The sequence below is a fragment of the Podarcis melisellensis genome (assembly GCF_964234715.1).
Source record: "Podarcis melisellensis genome assembly, chromosome: 6".
NCBI classification, from domain to species: Eukaryota; Metazoa; Chordata; class Lepidosauria; order Squamata; family Lacertidae; genus Podarcis; species Podarcis melisellensis.
Genome location: NC_138538.1, coordinates 61,661,651 through 61,680,679, shown reverse-complemented (window position 1 = coordinate 61,680,679; position 19,029 = coordinate 61,661,651). Strand labels below are relative to the sequence as shown.

Genomic DNA, 19,029 nt, shown 5'->3' with positions numbered 1-19,029 from the left:
CAGAATTCATATTTTATTTTTAATTTTACATGATGTGCTATACTCCATAGTCTATTTCGCCTTGATATATTTCATATGGTAATACAGAAATACTTCTTTAAACATAAATAATACTTACGTGGAATCAGTGTCCTTTTCTTTCTTCCGTATTCCAAAGGCCTTCCTTGTACGTTTTTTCAATCCTGTGGAGACAAAAGGAAAATATAAACTGAACAAATTAGGTAGCTTTACATTTGTTATAAGCCTGCCTGAGTTACTTAGGCTGGAAGATTTAATAGAAACTTTAAAAATATTATGGCATAATGAATAAAATGCTATTTACGGCTCCATAAATTACAAAGTTGCAGTTAGAAAAAACACATAAAAGCATATTTCTTTCCAATCCTAAATCAGTGCAACATACTTTCAAGTAACATAAGTTAAGGCAATATTACAAGTGACACAGTAATTGAGAGAAGAAAATAAATGCCAGATATTTCAAGGCATGAGAAATGCATATTTTTGCCATGTTTCGCAAGCTGTTTAGGGAACATGTGGCATGTTCCAGTTGTGTTTATGTAGAACAGGGGTGGGGAATCTTTTTGGCTCCACACTGCATGGGCTAACTTTGACAGGTGAGCAGGGAAATCACTTGTGAACTACATATCTTTATGACTTACACTATGTATTGCCTACCTGTGAAAACACATTGCATAGTGGTTCCCAAATGCTCCACAGCTAGCTGGCTGTTGGGCACTTGGAACCTCCTGTGGTCAAAGTGAGCAGGGTTGACTTCTCCATGCATCAGCTGTTGTACATGGAGGTCACTCCTGCTGTCTGCAGGTGTTGATTATGTGAATGCAGGGAACTAGCACACACAGCCAAACCTGGTAGGATTAAAAGCACCACCTATTGCTGATGAGCAGATTTGTTTGCCCCACCCATCACAGCTGACATCACCCGCTCATTGGAGTGACATCACCTGACTAACATCTGTGTGTGGTTTCAGGGAAACAATGGATCAGCTGGTGGGCCTGAAGTTCCTACCCCTGATTTAGAAACATACCCCCCCCCAAAAAGCATAAATCCAAGAGCATTTTTGGACCATTGACATTATTTGTAACCATTGGCTGCCTATACAGCAATATCCAATCGTTTTCTTCTACTGATATGAAAGTCTGTTAAATGCGCTCTATGCCCCAGTCGTCTCTGGAGAAGCTACATTATTTGCCTCCACAATTATAATTATATTCTAATAACATAATTTCTCTAGCAGAAATAATTGTATTTTTCAGCACATTTCACCTGTGGCCCTCCAGTTGTTGAATTACAACTGCATACCCTCCAACATTTCTCCAATGAAAATAGAGACATTCCATTCCACAATGATAATTTTACTATTTATACCCCACAAATCTTACTAGGTTGCCCCAGCCACTCTGGGCAGCTTCCAACATACAGTGGTACCTCGGGTTACATACGCTTCAGGTTACAGACTCTGTTAACCCAGAAATAGTGCTTCAGGTTAAGAACTTTGTTTCAGGATGAGAACAGAAATCATGCTCCGGCGGCACGGCAGCAGAAAGAGGCCCCATTAGCTAAAGTGGTGCTGCAGGTTAAGAACAGTTTCAGGTTAAATATGGACCTCTGGAACGAATTAAGTACTTAACCTGAGGTACCACTGTATATGATAACATAATTAAATATTAAACATTAAAAAAACCCTTCCCTATACAGGGTTGCCTTCAGATGATTCAGGAGTCGGATAACTCCATACCCTCTAATATTTCTCCAATGAAAATAGGGACATCCTAAGGATAAGTGGGACATTGCGGGATCAAATCAGAACTCAGGGACGTCCCTGGAAAATAGGAACACTTGGAGGATCTGCAACTGTTCTCTATACTTTAACAAAGCAATAATATCCTCCAGGTCTGCAATACTGGGGGGGGGGGAATAGCACTCTTTCAAATTAAAGTGGTTTGTAGCTGCTCTTATCCAGTCCCTGCTTCATTCAATACTTCCTCTTCACTAGCATCCTATTCCATAAAATATCCCTGTGCTGCAAATATCTAGACCACTAGTCTATCCTTAGATATGAGAGAGAAATGTCCACCAAGGAAACTCTTAAGCATTTCTGTGTGAGCATTATGTAAGTCAAAATGGAATGGCTACTGTTATACCTCCAAACTCGTTGCTACAGTGATACCTGCTCATTTAAGCTCCAGAGGCCAAGCTAATAATCCCCTTGCTGCAAAAACACTCCCACATTTCCTGCTAGTATCTTTAGAGAGAGTAGAGCCTGTGCAACTCTGTCATGTTGCTGGGGAAAGCGTGTCATCAGCACAAGTGATTCTGGAGGATTGAGAGGTGAGGGAGAGCAAAGTAATCTGATGTCATAAGCACTGCCTATAAAAAGGGTGCTTAGTCATGACTATTCGGGGGGGGGGGGGAAATACATTGAGCAGTCATCCTCATCCGACAATGAGCTATTTCATATATTACAAATCCAGGTTTGCCATAGGCAGCAACGACCTATTCTGGCTTTCAGGTGGGGGGATAAAACATTCTATATGTATATCTAAAAATATAATACATAGTGTTGTGAGTTGGAGGGGGAGGGTTAGGCTGTATGTCTGAGTCCCTTCTAATTCCTCAATCCAGCAAGGGTTACAATCTAATGGAGGACTCCATTGTTGAATTAGCCAAGCCAGCTTCTTGGTAACTGACTTTTAGTATAAGTATGGGTCATCAGTATAAGAAAGGAAGTGGGGGGGGGGGCTTCCTCTGCTGGCTGGTAATGAGAAGAACAAAGTCCAGGGCAAGTGTGAGAGAGAGCTGGGTTAGAAGCAGGCAGAAGCCTGAGAATGGGAGACATGCTTGATTTCTGCCTGAATCCAAGGCTGTGACTATGGGAGAAGCAATACCTTCTGGGGTGTTAATGCTATGAGCACCCCCACCGCAGGCACAGGCTGTATATATATGTGAATAAACCATTTATCCTAAAGACACTACAGTCTCTGCTGTCCCTCATTTGGATGAAACTGGACCCTGGGTAAGTGCCTGGAATCGTGCACTGCTCAGAGATACGGATGGAATGCAACAATATTAAATAAAATTATATTTAATGTAAGGGCACCAGTTTGGGGAAGACTGGCATAGAAGGACCAACCAAACTATTTACAAAAAGGAAACCACAGATAAAGCCTTAGCCTAACCCTTATGTAAGTATTTTTATATAAAAAATAAAGTTGTCAGGTAGTATATTTAAATATATCTTTAGATAGAGAGATAGATACATACAAACAAACAAACACATCAATCCAGTTCTGTATAAGGATATCAGGACAAAAATTAAAATGCAACACCCAAAGAAAACATCAGCAAACATGTTGCAGGAAAAAAAGATAAAAACAAACAGGAAGGTTTTAGTCCGGTAACTAAAAACAAACCATGTTGGTAAACCTCATCAGGGTGGGTATTTCATAGTTGGGGAACCACGTAAAACTACCAAAACCGGCCATGTTATCAGAACACATCCATCAACATTTGACTCAGAAGAAATGAGCCCACCTGGTTATTTGAGGTAAGATAATGTGCAGCTAAGCTATAAGGTAATGAACAGTGAAGTTTTTTTATGCCCAGGTGGCATATCCCTAAACTCAGACATCATTTCATATGCAAATGCCATGAAAATGTATTTTTGTCTTTTTTTTTACATTTCATATTATCATATTATCAAAATACCCCACACCATATTCACTTGCCCCACTTCTAAAGGTCTGAAGATACATGTCTATGTCAGTGTTTCCCAACCTTTTTTTGGCAAAGGCACACTTGTTTGATGAAAAAAATCTCGAGGCACACCACCATTACAGCCCCGTGACGTCAGCGCGCAGCGTCACGCCGGGAGGGACGCACGAAAGTGTAACTTTCAATTTTTTCCCCTCCCCCTTGCCGGGGAACCTCCAAGTGGGGTGTGAAGCGAGCGTACCTCAAGACCGAAACGCCTAATTCCTAGGGGGAAAGCATAACTGGGCGTTAACCGATCGCAAACCCTGTCCTAGCCCATTAACATAGGAAATTAACATATACAACGCGGCAAGACACCGGTTTTGGAATCCGTTCCTTCCCCCTCTCGTCTGCCGAGTTGGTCCCTGCCCCTCTTGTGAGACTCGCCGCCGGGTCCGCTCTCGCGCACATAGCCCGGCGAGAGGGCGCTTCCCCTGCGCGCGCGCCTGCGCGCTCTGTGCCCCCTCCCTCCCCCTTTTCGGCCCAGCGCGCCGCCTTGCCTGTTCGTGCGCCGCGCGTGTGAGGCGAGCGGGAAGGCCGCGTAGCCCCCCATGCAGGAGACCCAGGAGAGCCCGGCGGCCGCCGAGACCCCCGCCGCTCTGCCCGCCCAGGACGAGGGGCCCGGAGGAGGAGGAGGAGAGCCCGGCGGCGGTAGCGGAGGAGAAAGAGGCGGCGGCAGCAGCAGCAGCGGCGACTCGGAGGCCGAGCTGCCGGACGGGCCTTCCGCGGAGGAGCCTGAGGGGAAGAAGGAGCCGGAGCCCGAAAAAGGCGGCGGCGAGGAGAAGGAGGAGGCGGAGGAGGAGAAGCCGCGAAGCAGCAGTGGCGAGGAAGAGGAGGCCGCTGGTGAGCGTCGGGAGCAGCCGCAACCATCTTCGCCTCCGGCCGCTGGGCCGCCTTCGCCGCCTCAGGAGCCGCCCGAGGTTGCTGCTGTAGCCGCCGCCGCAGAGGAGCCGCCGGAGCGGCACACTAGGCAACATCTCGCGGCACACTACTGTGCCGCGGAACACCGGTTGGGAAACACTGGTCTATGTGACATGCTCTTTAAAGAACTGCCAGTCCCAGAATTGCTTAGTCTTTGCAGATATTTGGCATGCCAAAGAAGGGTACCTTGTAGCAATCCAGATGTTGTTGGACTGCAACTCAGATCACTAGGGAAGGAAGAAGAAGAGTTTGGATTTGATATCCCGCTTTATCACTACCCTAAGGAGTCTCAAAGCAGCTAACATTCTCCTCCCCCACAACAAACACTCTGTGTGGTGAGTGGGGCTGAGAGACTTCAAAGAAGTGTGAGTAGCCCAAGGTCACCCAGCAGCTGCATGTGGAGGAGCGGGGAAGCGAACCCAGTTCACCAGATTACGAGTCTACCGCTCTTAACCACTACACCACACTGGCTCCCATGTGGTAGGGTAGAGCCACCACCCTCCCACCGCTGCATTTTATCTGAAGAACTGAAACTGGATATCAGGGACAGGGAACAATGTTTAAAGGGATTTTGTCAGAGCACTCTGATTTTCAACTGTTTCCTTTGCTGGTGCTGTTGTTTCAAATTGTATTACACTGTTTTTTTCTGATACACTGCCTTTAAGAACTGCTTTGGATATTTTAACAGAAATATAAAATTAAAATATTTTAAATAAATAACACAACTATATATGATACAGCAATGCCTGGCTACAAATACCAATTAGGCAGCAAGAAACACAAGGAGCTTCAATAAATGGAACTGAAAGAAGCTAAGAGATACTTTTTCCAGAAGAGACATGGTCTTTCCACAATCTGCCTCAGTTACAGCACTGTTTGAAGAACTAAATGAACAGCTAGATAAACTGCCAAATTCAAGTACTATGGTCTCTTTATGTTATTTCTCAAATAAAATTCAATGTTTCTTTCATAACATACAAGATTGTATAGGTTTCAACCAGCTTCCAAGAAATGATGACTGGACACTGACTGAGAGAACAGTTTTTCAGTCTGGGACAATTTCATAATTTTCCAATGCAATTTAATCAATTGCCCAAGTAGTTTTCAGAAATGAAAGAGAGACCATGATACTACAGTCGATAAAGCACTTGCTTTGGATGTCCCTGAATGATCTTGGCCAAGCTGGTGTCTCCACACTAGCCTATTGCACTAGCGTGCTCTGGAGATACAGCAGAAAGAACACAAATCTCTTAGCCTAGAAACAGACAATGCTGCAATTCACATTAAAGGTTCAGTCTTGAAGAGGTCAAACTGCACTGTTACCCAACTGCTAATGACAGCACAATTTTCTAAGAGAGGCAAATTGTGTCTGAAAACATTTGCAGCACCACTAATATGCTACAGAGTCTCTGGACTCTATATTCTTGCAACTGCATCCAAATACAAAAGACACTTAAGAGGTTGTTCAAGAATATGAAATGACATTTAACTCAAGAGAATAATCATCTTTGGGAATTCAGACACCAAGGTAAGCCATTGAAGTAAATAATAGCAACTGCATGGAAAGCAGTTGCTTCCTTGGATTTTAAAATAATTGCAAAAATAATTATGTGCAAAAATAATTACAACGTTAGTTCTATACAAACTAAGTCCCATACTCACATACTAAGGATGATAAAAACCCCACTAAGATAATAGTGATTATATGCCATTAACTTTCATTAATATTAAATAAAAGCTTTTGTCTGCTACCAGCAGCCTGTCAGCTCAGTTTCCATTCATCAAGAAGTTCAACTCTATTCCTTTGGGCCTGAATACAGCCAGTGGCTTCCTTTCCAACTGCAGATGTTAATTAACTCAGCATTTCCAAGTCCATTATTTTATCACCTATCACTGCCATGGTAAAGGATCACACTACTTATTTTGCATACATTCTGGCTCTAATTGAATTGTAACTATTTATATTTCATACATTTCATTTCTAATCCGGCTATTCCTTTGGAAACTAAACACCAAAAGAGTCATACGATTCTGTAAACACACTGATTATAGTTATTATGATGGAATACCCAAGTGAACTATAAACAGGAAACAGAAATTAACCACATAATATAAGATCAGAGTAGTTAGGCTCCAAGACCAATAATAATTTGTTTTTCTCAGGAGCATTTTAAAAGAGGGAGCTCTGCTCATCTAACTTTCAGGTGTTTAGTTTCAAAAACCTGCAAAACCTTTTTGACTAGAGCAAAAGTAATGTGTTTCTACCTCTATTCACTTACAGCTCTCTTTCAAACTGACTAGCTTTAATTCACTTTTAGTTGAGAGACATGCAATTCCTGCAATATTAATTAATTAACTGGGGAATTTGTTGCATTGATGTTTTTAGCAGGAGAGGATTTGACTTGGTACTAGAAGCGTCCTCTAGCATTTGATCAAGTTACCAAAATTTCTTAAAATAAGTGATTGAAACTTCTGTTGCATTAGCCCAAAGAAGTAAGTGCATTTTTAAAATTTTGATTTTTTTTAAACCAACGGGTAGGAAAGGGGGTAAGGAGTAATTTAATTATTTTTAGCAACAAACCTTGACAGAAAGAAAAACATCACTCTGCATTGTCAAAAACAAAGGGATCTGGCTTTTGCAATAATCAAACACTATTTTGCATAAATAATCTGCAGAGAATACAGGATTAACATTTTGAATATGAGGAAAGAATATATTGTTAGCCGTAATGAAAAGAATTACCATACTTCTATTAATTATTAATTATTGGCTAGATTTTCTTTTAGACTATTTTCCATTCAACCTATTTGCTCTTTACATAACCAGAAAAATAATTAAAAAGAAGCTTGCTACTAGGAGCTGCTATCCTAGAGACACGTATTTCAGAGATGGATTTAGGACAGTGTGATCAGTTCCATCGCACTGGGCGTCAAACCTAGGGGGCGCAGCAGGGTACCGCAACTGTGAATTAAGCAGAATGGAATGCGGGGAGGGGGGGATTTTCGTCTCACACAGGGTGTCGCTGAAATATGGAAGACCAAAGTTTGCCCCTGCGCATTTCTTTCGGACCTTAAAGCAACATAAGAAATGTGTAACATGTCAAGAAGGCTAATTTTTAACCAGCGAAGTGTTAACCTTGTTTAGAAGCTTCAATAAGATGTAATGTATGAATTAGAAATAGTAACACTGGCATCTTCTGACATTTGCTGAATTTAAATTTTCTCCTTTCTCAAATGGCATGGAAGCGCCTTGATTTAGATTAAGTATACAGTTAAGTAAGACCATACTTTACTGACCTCTTAAATATATTTAATTGTTGGAGGAGAAGAAGGGAACTGCAATGTGCACTCAGAGGCCGCTCCCTCTAACCCAGGAACAGGGATTTTCACTTTGCATCTAAATGAGGACAATGTAGAAGATAACCAAATGTCATTTGGGAGAAAGTTCTATAATCCGGGTCTTTGGTTCACAAACCCAACCCATTACTATATGTAGTTCAAGAATACTATAACACTTCCGAAATAAAATTCATAAGAAATGACAGCAGGACAAAAAAAAAATGAATGTGCACCATAGACAATTGTAGTACTATCATGTATATATAGAGAGAGGGAGGGAGATAGAATTTGTGCCCCATTTCATTTTTTTACTTCATTTTTTACAAAGCTGCTTTGCAGAATACTGCAAATAGAAGTTGAATGTCTGGCATGACAATCTGATATGTTCATTAATATTTTATAGAACTCATTTACAAGTAGAATTGCAGATGTCACACAGTGGGGACGAAAGGAAAAATGCTTAGAAGTGCTGGAGTGAGACAATGGCCTTGCTATCACACTGCTTTAACAGACCCATGGCTCAGAAATATAGATCAGAACAGAGTTATCTGGAAACAGAGGTCAATGGAAGGCTAACCAGGTTGGATATCAAGACTCACAGATACAGGGATCTCAGAATTATAGCTACACGCAATACAGATGCAATGTAACTGATCATACAGAACATCACAAAGACACATCAGACAGTTCCTGTGAGGTTGCCACACTCCAAATACATGCCACCCATAAGGCATCAAGTTTATAAATATCAACTCTTATTTGAAAGTTCATAATGAGTCTATAGTTTGTTTATGGAATATCACTGGACTGAGAAGCATTTCAGACAAAAATCACTAGATCATTCTTTTGAAAATATCTGGCACCATCCACTAAAACAACAAAGCAATTTTGAAACCAAACAGAGACACAATAATTTAATAAGATATGACGAGGGGAAGCTACTAAGCTGTTAGGCAAAGAGCAAAGTAATTTGTCTTACATAAGGATGGAAAGAGCCTTTGTTGGTGCACTGTGAGGCTATTGACACAGCACAAAGAGGGTCAAGGTGTCGACAGTGATCCAGATCTGGAAGCTCCTTTCCTCTTACCATTTATTTATTTATTTTATTTTATATTATATGCCTCACTAATTATTAGAGGGTGGTATTTTTACTACACTCAGTGATATGATAGCCTGAATGCTGTAGTCTCTGGTTCACCCATTCACTCTATTACTGTATATAATCAAAGAATATTGTAAGTTTTATAGCACCCCCCCCAAAAAAATCAAAAGAAATATGACATGACATTTAAGGGACACGCTATCCTTGCTGTTTAAATACTGGATGTCAGGGGTTCAGGAGCAGAGGGACAGGGAAGGGAGGAATTAGAGACCGAGGGAGAGGAATCCGAGGGAGAAGTCAGCGATGATAGCCGTCCGAGGTCTCTAAGTCTCTCCAGCGAATCAGAGGATTCACAGAAAGGGGCTCCCGTGATCAGAGCAAGGGGGTTGCCAAGGGGAACACCCCAGGAGGGAGGGGCCAGAGAGGGCTCAGAGAGCAGCAGCTGGAAATCGGGACCAGCTTCCCCACCGGAGAGCAGTAGGGGGGAGGAGCCCCAGGCATCGGGAGCAGGCAGCTCTCCGTCAGCGGAAGGACAGGAGTCAGGGTTAGCCACGCCTGCATCAGAGAGCGAGGAAACGGTCAAAAGGAAGGTCAGGGGCAGCGCGCGCGTGCCAAGTTCAAATGTACAAGAGGGTGGCGCCATAAGCAGCCCGGAGAGGGAGCCGGGTCCCAAAGCCCGCCGAAGAGAGGGGGAGGAGTCCGAGGGGTCCGCATCCGAAGCGTCCAGGAAGGAAGGCACCCAGGGGGGTAGTAGGACCCAGAGGCGGAAGGAGAAACGCAGAAGGTGGAGTAAGGCTAGAGTGTTGAACTGGTGTACAGGGGGCGGAGACTCAGATGAGGCTTCGCTGGTCTAGGGTCTAGACGTAGAGATGCACGCTAGGGTTTGAAAATGGGAACTAAACTTCAATAAAGACTTTGTACAGTTCCGCTGGCTAGCGTTGGTCTTCTGTGAGCTGGGACCTGGAGGCAGTCTCTGACAGTAAGCCTCATCTCAAATTTTCACCGGTTTTCTTCGCCTCAAGCATCGCTACGGGAGCGAGGCAGGGAGGGCAGAAGACTGGTGCCTTGCGAGCTCACAAAAGTCAGGCGAGATGACTACAGAACAGAAAATAGCTTCCCTGCAAGAAGCGGTGACACAACTCAGCGCTGAAATAATCGCATCCAGGAAGAGAGAGGAAGAAGCGGCGGCTGCCTGCAGAGATCTTCAAGCCAGGTTAGAGGGGCTTGCGAAGCAGGGGCTACCGGGACCCAGATCCGAGGGGATTGGGTTGGGGAAAAGAGGAGCCAGCATTGTATCTCATTTTGATGGGAATTTGCAGCAGTACCCCAATTTCCGAGCAGACGTGCTGTTTGCGCTGCAGCTGTTGGAGAGAGACTTTAGAGATGAGCAAGAGAAAGTGGGGTTCATCCTGTCCCATTTGCATGGGGACGCGAAAGCATGGCTGCGAAATCTGTGGAGGGACAAGGATCCAGCGCTCCAAAGCGCAGATGCATTCATTAAGGCGATGGATTCCTGTTTCTTATCAAACATAGACATTGATATTGCCAGAAAGGACATATTTGGGCTAAGACAAGGGAAAGCCAGCGTCAGGCAGTATCATTCCAGGTTTTTTGCATTGGTCAACGCGCTGAATTGGGATAAGGATTCTCCGCCAGTTAGAGACCTTTTTTTGGAGGGATTGAGCCCACAGATCAAAGATGAGATGGCACGGGGAGAGAGACCCACAACCACTCAGCAAGTGGTGGAAAGAGCGCTGTCGATTGGGGTGAGGCAGGAAGAACGGCCATGGAGCAAAGAAGAAGGACGTTGGGGACGCACACCAGGGAGGGTGCCCCCCCTCTTGTCTAGAGAGACAGCGCGTGCGCAGTCCACGCCTCCACAGGGAGGGGGCGAAGAGCAGATGGAGATTGGAGGTGCTAGGGCTCTCTCAGCTAATAGAGCCTTAACACCGGGAGCAGTAAAACCGAAGCTGCCTAGAAGGAACAGGAAGTGCTATATATGTGAGAGTGAGGAGCATCTGGCGAAAGAGTGTCCCCAGAGGCTCCGCAAGCAAACTGCAGCCTCAGTGACAGTATTGGAAACAACTCAGCAGAGAGAACCACAGCAGGGAAACGACGAAGTCTGGCTGGAATAGGAGGCACTGGGGCCCAGCCAGACAAGTCAGTGAAGAAGTCCCCGGAGATTTTGCAGCCCACAGACCCCCTCCCGCCCAAACCAGTGGTGCAGCTCACCGCATCGCTCCAGCTGCCCAATGGACTCACCTTAGAAGTGCCTATCACAATTGACTCTGGCAGTAATGCAGACTTTATAGGACTGGAGTTCATTCAACGACACAACATAGCTTTACTGCCAGCCACGCTGCCCCTGAAGGTTGTCACGGTGGATGGCAGGGAACTGCTAGGGGGGCAGGTGGTGCAGCAGACGCCGCCGATGGTGATGCAAATTGGGAATCACCGGGAGGTCATCAGCTTCAATGTCACCCAACTGTCAGACACGCCTGTAGTATTAGGCATGAGTTGGCTGCACAGGCACAGCCCAGCGTTGGCTTGGTACCAGCGCCAACTAACGTTTGGATCCTCCTACTGTGCAGAACACTGCATCATACCCAGCCCAGAGGAGGAAGAGGAGGACCCGCAGTTACAGTTGGGCACGCTGCAAGCAGTACCCCACAAGTATGCGGAGTTTTTGGAGGTTTTCTGCGAGAAGGAGGCGGACAAGCTACCTCCTCACAGACCCTATGATTGCAAGATTGACCTCCTGCCGGGGGCGACGCTGCCAACGGGGAAACTGTACTCCATGTCTGAGGATGAACTGCAGGAACTCAGGGAGTTCATAGATCACAATTTGCAGCGTGGGTTCATCCGGGAGTCGAAAGCGGTGGGAGGCAGTCCAGTATTCTTTGTGAAGAAGCGGGACACGCCCCAACGGAGGCTGGTGGTGGATTTCAGGATCTTAAACTCGAAAACCAAGCCCTCAGCTTTCCCCATGCCCAAGATAGACGACCTGCTCGCGACGGTGCGGAAAGGACGCGTTTTCACCAAGTTGGATCTACGTGGGGCGTACAACCTGATTCGCATGCGCGAGGGCGACGAGTGGAAGACGGCCATGTTCACGCCACTGGGCACCTACGAATACAGAGTTATGCCCTTCGGATTGCAAAATGGCTCTCACACTTTCCAAGCCTTTATGCATCATGTGCTGGCGGGGCTCCTTTACAAGAAGTGCGTATGCTTCCTGGACGACATCCTGATTTTTTCAGAATCGCGCGAGGCGCACGAGAGGGATGTCAGGGAAGTTCTGCAGAGACTGAAGGAGCACAGGCTGTACGCCAAGCTGGAGAAGTGCCAGTTCGACGTGACGGAGGTGGATTTCCTGGGCTACAAGCTGTCAGACAAGGGGCTCGCCATGGACAGCGCCAAGGTTAGCGCAGTTTTGGACTGGAAAAGCCCACGCAATCGGAAGGAAGTCCAGCGGTTTGTCGGCTTTGCCAACTTTTACCGCAAGTTCATCAAGGGATTTGCCATGCAGACAGCGGCCATCACCGACACGCTCAGCTCCAAGAAGAAGAAATTCATCTGGACGGAGCAAGCGGAGCAGTCCTTTCAGAGACTCAAGCGGCTCTTCGCGTCAGAGGAGCAGCTGCTGCATGTGAATCCCAGCAGACCCATGAGGGTGGAGACAGACGCCTCAGACAGAGCCGTGGGAGCTGTCCTGTTGCAACAAGACCAGCAGGGGGACTGGAGGCCGTGCGCCTTCTACTCGAGGAAGCTCAGCAAGTCGGAGCAGAATTATACCATCTGGGACAGGGAGTTGCTAGCCATCCATGCAGCGTTCAAGGCATGGCGGCACTTCCTTATCGGAGCCAGACACACAGTGCAGGTCCACACGGACCACAAGAATCTGGAGTACTGGCGCACGGCTAGGTTCCTCAACCAGCGACACATTAGATGGGCGGAGTTCTTCGCGGACTTCGACTTTAAGATAGAGTACATTCCGGGCGACAACAACGTGCTGGCGGATGCTTTGTCCAGAAAGCCGCAATACCTGGAGGAGGCGGCACCGCCGGCGGCCAAGCACATTTTCGCACCGGAAGCGTGGGCATGCGCGTCGGCAACCGTGGACCTGGAGGCCGTCCGTCGAGCGCTGCGGGAAGACCCCTTCGCACAGGCCAGGATGGAGGAGGTGCACAGGGGCACAGCGAGGGCCGACGAGTTCCAGATACGCGATGGGTTGCTCCTCCACAAGGGAGCACTCTACGTGCCGGGAGACGACCTCCGCGCAAGGGTTCTGCAGCAGCTACACGACGCTCCCACAGCCGGGCACTTTGGCAAAGAAAAGACTGTCGAACTAGTAGCCAGAGACTTTTGGTGGCCCAAGATGCGGGGGGAAGTCGCGGATTACGTCGCGAGATGTGACACCTGCCAAAGGGCCAAGTCAGTTCACAAACCGCCGGCGGGATTGCTGGAACCGCTGCAAACACCGGCTGAACCGTGGGAGAGGGTGGCCCTGGACTTCGTCACGGATCTGCCCAGTTCGAGGGGAAAGACAGCAGTGCTAGTGGTGGTGGACATGTTTACTAAAATGGCACACTTCATTCCGTGTGCGAAGGTAGCCACGGCAGAGCAGACCGCCAAACTGTTCATTGACCACGTGTTCAAGGTTCACGGTCTGCCACGATCTATTCTCTCCGACGGGGGGCGACAGTTCATCTCGAACTTCTGGCAGAAGCTGATGGGCATTCTGAACGTCAAAGTCAATTTGGCGTCGGCGAGACACCCACAGACCAACGGACAAGCGGAGAGGGTCAACGCCATCATGCAGCAGTACCTGAGATGCTACGCCAATCAGCAGCCCACGACATGGGTGGACTACCTGCCACTCGCTGAGTTCGCTTACAACAATACGAAGCACGTGTCGACGGGGGTGACGCCATTCTTTGCCAACAACGGGAGGCATCCCAGAACCTTCCCGAGTTTAGAGAGAGTGGGGGAGGGGGAGCCACAGGCAGCGGAAGCCTTAGCGTCGGAGTTGCAGGAAGTCCACGAACAGCTCAGGAGGCAGTTAGAACTCGCAAAACACGCATACAAAGTGCAGGCAGACAGACACAGAAGAGTTGGGGAAGACATACAGGTGGGAGACTGGGTCTGGTTAGCAGCGCAAGCAGTGCCGACCAGATCGTTAGCGAAGAAGAAGCTAGGACATAAGCAGCTAGGACCTTACCAAGTCCAGGCACAGGTCAATCCAGTGGCCTTCCGGTTAGCGCTTCCGGAGGGTTCCAGGATGCATCCGGTGTTCCATAGATCAGTGCTCACGCCCTACAAAGCACCTCATAGATTTCAGGAGCCAGACACAGCACCGGACCCGCCCAGAGAAGGGCCCAGACAGGGGGGGTCGCCAAGGAGGGGGCACATCAACGAGGTCACAGAGATTTTAGACTCGAGATGGGGGGAAGAAGGAGTAGAATATCTCCTAGCCAGAGAGGGTACCCCGGCCACTGCGAACAGCTGGGTTCCGGACTATGCTTTGGAGGAGCCTCTGCTCAAAGAGGAGTTTCATGCCCTCTTCCCACACAGGCCCATGCCAGCCGAGTATTTCGACGACTGGCTCTTCACAACCACTCTTTCGGCCAGCACATTCCAGGGGTTCGACTCGGACGAAGAACAGGCCCCAGTCCCGAGCTCCCGGGTGGGTTCGCCACCGGGGTCTGCCTCAGACAGCTCTTATTGGTGGGACGATCGACCAGAGGAGCAGTGGCGCAGGAAGTGGCTGAGTGGTCCTTGGCTGGGATCACCCGAAGAGGGGGAGGGGGGCGAGACGGACATGGACGTGTTGGGGGAAGACGTGGGGTTCGAGCACGGAGACAGAGAGATGGAAGCAGAGGAGAGAGATGTCGACGAGTACATGGGGGACGAACTGTATCCTGCACACACCCCCGCTACGACGGAGCACCCAGTACCCACACCGGAAGGAGGGGAGGGGGGAAGGGGGGGCTTCGAGGGGGGGATGGATGTCAGGGGTTCAGGAGCAGAGGGACAGGGAAGGGAGGAATTAGAGACCGAGGGAGAGGAATCCGAGGGAGAAGTCAGCGATGATAGCCGTCCGAGGTCTCTAAGTCTCTCCAGCGAATCAGAGGATTCACAGAAAGGGGCTCCCGTGATCAGAGCAAGGGGGTTGCCAAGGGGAACACCCCAGGAGGGAGGGGCCAGAGAGGGCTCAGAGAGCAGCAGCTGGAAATCGGGACCAGCTTCCCCACCGGAGAGCAGTAGGGGGGAGGAGCCCCAGGCATCGGGAGCAGGCAGCTCTCCGTCAGCGGAAGGACAGGAGTCAGGGTTAGCCACGCCTGCATCAGAGAGCGAGGAAACGGTCAAAAGGAAGGTCAGGGGCAGCGCGCGCGCGCCAAGTTCAAATGTACAAGAGGGTGGCGCCATAAGCAGCCCGGAGAGGGAGCCGGGTCCCAAAGCCCGCCGAAGAGAGGGGGAGGAGTCCGAGGGGTCCGCATCCGAAGCGTCCAGGAAGGAAGGCACCCAGGGGGGTAGTAGGACCCAGAGGCGGAAGGAGAAACGCAGAAGGTGGAGTAAGGCTAGAGTGTTGAACTGGTGTACAGGGGGCGGAGACTCAGATGAGGCTTCGCTGGTCTAGGGTCTAGACGTAGAGATGCACGCTAGGGTTTGAAAATGGGAACTAAACTTCAATAAAGACTTTGTACAGTTCCGCTGGCTAGCGTTGGTCTTCTGTGAGCTGGGACCTGGAGGCAGTCTCTGACACTACATAAATTATATTATTAAATTTGAGACATCCCCTCTTAAGGGCCAAAGCTATTTGTCTTTCCACTGGCTTTTGAGATACAAGAACATATAATACAAAAGCAGGTATTTACTGCAAAGTTATTAAATAAAAACCATGCCATGTAAATGGTCCCTCCATTCTGTTGGTAGTTGGTTGTGTTTTGTGGGGAGTGGGAGAACTTAACAAGGTTGATGAGGCCTTGTTAAAAATCTATGGATCTTGTCACCCATTTTCTAGCCATAAATCCATGACTACTATTGGTTTCTATAAAATTTAGCTATTATCTGTAAGTATGCCGACCTCATGCTATTGAAGAAAAGAGCATGAAAAAAGTATCTGTACTATTGTTGCACTGCTAATAGTATTGTATTACTAGGGAGACCCTTTGAAAGTAATCCAGTTCTAAGAATCCACAATGCCTGTTCTGTTATAAAATGCCATCATCCAGATTTTATTGGAAAATACATATCACAATTTGCACTGTATTTTCACCTGCAGTGTGTGTTTTTTTGTGTGGTGTGTGTATGTTATAAAACCATGTATTATCTTCCATGTCAATGAATTGTGCATTAGCTCTTTGAGGATCTCAAAGACAATATTTCAAGGCCCACCACTGTTTCTAAACCAACCTGGATCCTGTGATCATCATCTGAGGCCCTTCTTTGTATGTCCCATCCATGACAAGCCTAGAGGGTGGCAACACAAGAACAGGCCTTTTCCGCAGTGGCTCCCCATTTGTAGAATGTTCACCCCAGGGAGGCTTGCCTGGCAGCTTCCTTACATATCTTTAGGCACCAAGCAAAAAGTTTCTCTATAATCAGACCTTTGGCTGATTAAACATTCTATGGCCTTTTAAAGTGTTTGTGGGAGGGGGGTTATTGGTTTGTTTTTTGTTTTGTTTTTTGTGTTCTTGTTTTGTATTTTTCTGTTATGAAGTGCCCTGTGATCTTCGGATGAAGGGTGGTATACCAATTTAATAAAAATAAAAATAATCTAAATTCAACTTGCTTTGTTATTTTATAGATTTCACTATAATGTACTGTATATTCTCACAATACCTATCCCAGTAGGGTATACACATTTGTTATAAATACTGTAATTGATGCAACACTACAGTTTGATGCCGCTTTTTCTGCTGTGAATGAAGCTGTACCTTTATCTGATCAAGTAATAAGAGGTTTTCCACCTGCAAAATGGACACAGATAATCATGTAAAATAAATGCCATGTCTGCATGTTATATACTATAAGGGCTTCCACAATGCCAGGGAATGTCACATTGGTTTACTTAGGCATAGACTTGACGAGGCAGCTGAGTAACAGCTTCAGAAGCATTAAAGGACATTTAGTGTGAACTGCAAAGACTCCAGTTCAAATCTGTGGTTAGCTATGAACTCACTGAAGGAACATGGGCATATTCCAGACTCTACCCACCTCCTCCATCTGAAATACAAGTATAATAATAACTAGTATCAGTCTATTATTCAGTTATTGTAAGCCTTACAGCATGCAAGATACAGCATAGGTGAAGCTTTTAGGGGGAAACTGTAGTAATGAGCAAAGAGACACCGAATTCCATAGGAATCACATCAGAGTGCACATGTATAAGATTATGCTGCAAGTCCCATTTAAATGGGAAAGTTGGTCACATTTAAATTTATCTCACTGAAATAAGTGAGACTTAAAAGTCTTTGCTTGAACCGAGTTTACTGTTTGCTTGTAATGTGGATGCTGTTAAGTAAGGCAGCCTAGGATTTCCTGCCGCGGTATTCTCCCCTCTCAAATCCCTCCGGCTCAGCATCTATCAAGGTAATTAATGCTGTCATTTATCCAAACTCTGGAACTGTTTATCGTGTATTGTGATACCTCCTTAGCAAAATGTACCTTAGACCAAGATCGCATTTCCCAGCCTTTGCCAGGCTGATACCCTCCAGATGTTTTGTATCACAACTCCCATCAGCCCCAGCATGGTAGTCCAAAACATCTGGAGGGCACCAGGTTGGGGAAAGCTGACATTTTAAAGTGCTTTATAAGGACTTTCCCCATTCCGGTTTATATGCACTGCCACAGTTTGCAAGTTGTGTTTTTCCTGCTTCAAATGTAATTGCATCTCCCTTCAGCTAGTGAAGGTAACAATATTTATTCTCTTGCCTATCCCATATGCTGGCCTACAGTGGCCTTTGACTACATGCATGTATGGTATGTAGACCTGCTTTTCAACATTACCAGCCTGCCCACCCCACCCTCAGCAGTTTCTTGCCTTGTCAGTTTTGGGTATTTTATTTTATGGCCTTTTATAATTGTTGCTGCACTCTGTGCTCCATTTTGGAAGGGTAAGATACAAGATAAGTAACTAAGCGAGCCAACAGTCATTAACACCTGTAAGTGTAAGAGAGGCTAAAAACTGGCATATTGATCCTAGACAGGTGCAATTGATCCTAGACTGTAAAGTTGATAAATGTTCAGACAAAACTATACTGCAGAGACACAGAAGCTGTGAACTCCAGGTGTTACTGGACTACAACATCTCCTACCGTACCTGAACACTGGCCATGATGGTTGAGGCTGGAGAGAGTTGGTTTCCAACAAAATCTGGAGTGCAACACATTCCCCATTTCTGCTATTCTGCAATAATGGACAATGGGAAAGCTCCCACTGTTGAAACATCTTACTATTTCCAGGGTCCCTCCCCCAGAGTTTGTGTCACTCTGCATTTTAAAAGCTACTCCACATATCAACCAGGAACAAGCAATTTTCATTCGTTCATCTACCAAACAAATCACCTTGTAGAAATGTTGTATCTGATGTCCAGTCACTTTTCCATACCTTTCCAAAGAAAAATTAAGACTAAAATCACTTTTTGTTAACATTGGCAATGAAGAAAAATCAACATATAAGTCAGATTTGAATCTCTGCCTTTTGCTATAGATAGGTGCTACTAGCTTAGTCTTCAGCAAGAAACTGATGAGTTGGAATTCATTAGGATGTTTGAAACTCTAGAACTCTGCAAGCACTGGAGGTGGCTTTCTCACTACAAAATGCAACTGTCCCACTTTTGGTGTCATATGATTCTCAGTCCTCTGCTAGTTTAACACCAGTGGCTTCCATTT

At 46.5% G+C, this 19,029-nt stretch overlaps 1 protein-coding gene across 21 annotated transcripts in view; it reads right to left on the bottom strand.

Moving 5' to 3' along the window:
- The window catches only part of SGIP1 (SH3GL interacting endocytic adaptor 1), a 145,685-nt gene that overhangs the window by 85,081 nt on the left and 41,575 nt on the right, over window positions 1-19,029 (bottom strand). For 19 of the 21 annotated variants that reach the window (XM_081915742.1, XM_081915761.1, XM_081915760.1 and 16 more), the window contains one exon: window positions 119-182. In XM_081915742.1, the coding sequence (XP_081771868.1) occupies window positions 119-182 (64 nt within the window). Of the gene's footprint in view, window positions 1-118; window positions 183-675; window positions 827-19,029 lie in introns of those variants that run through there. The other 2 variants (XM_081915755.1, XM_081915758.1) reach the window with 2 other exon arrangements.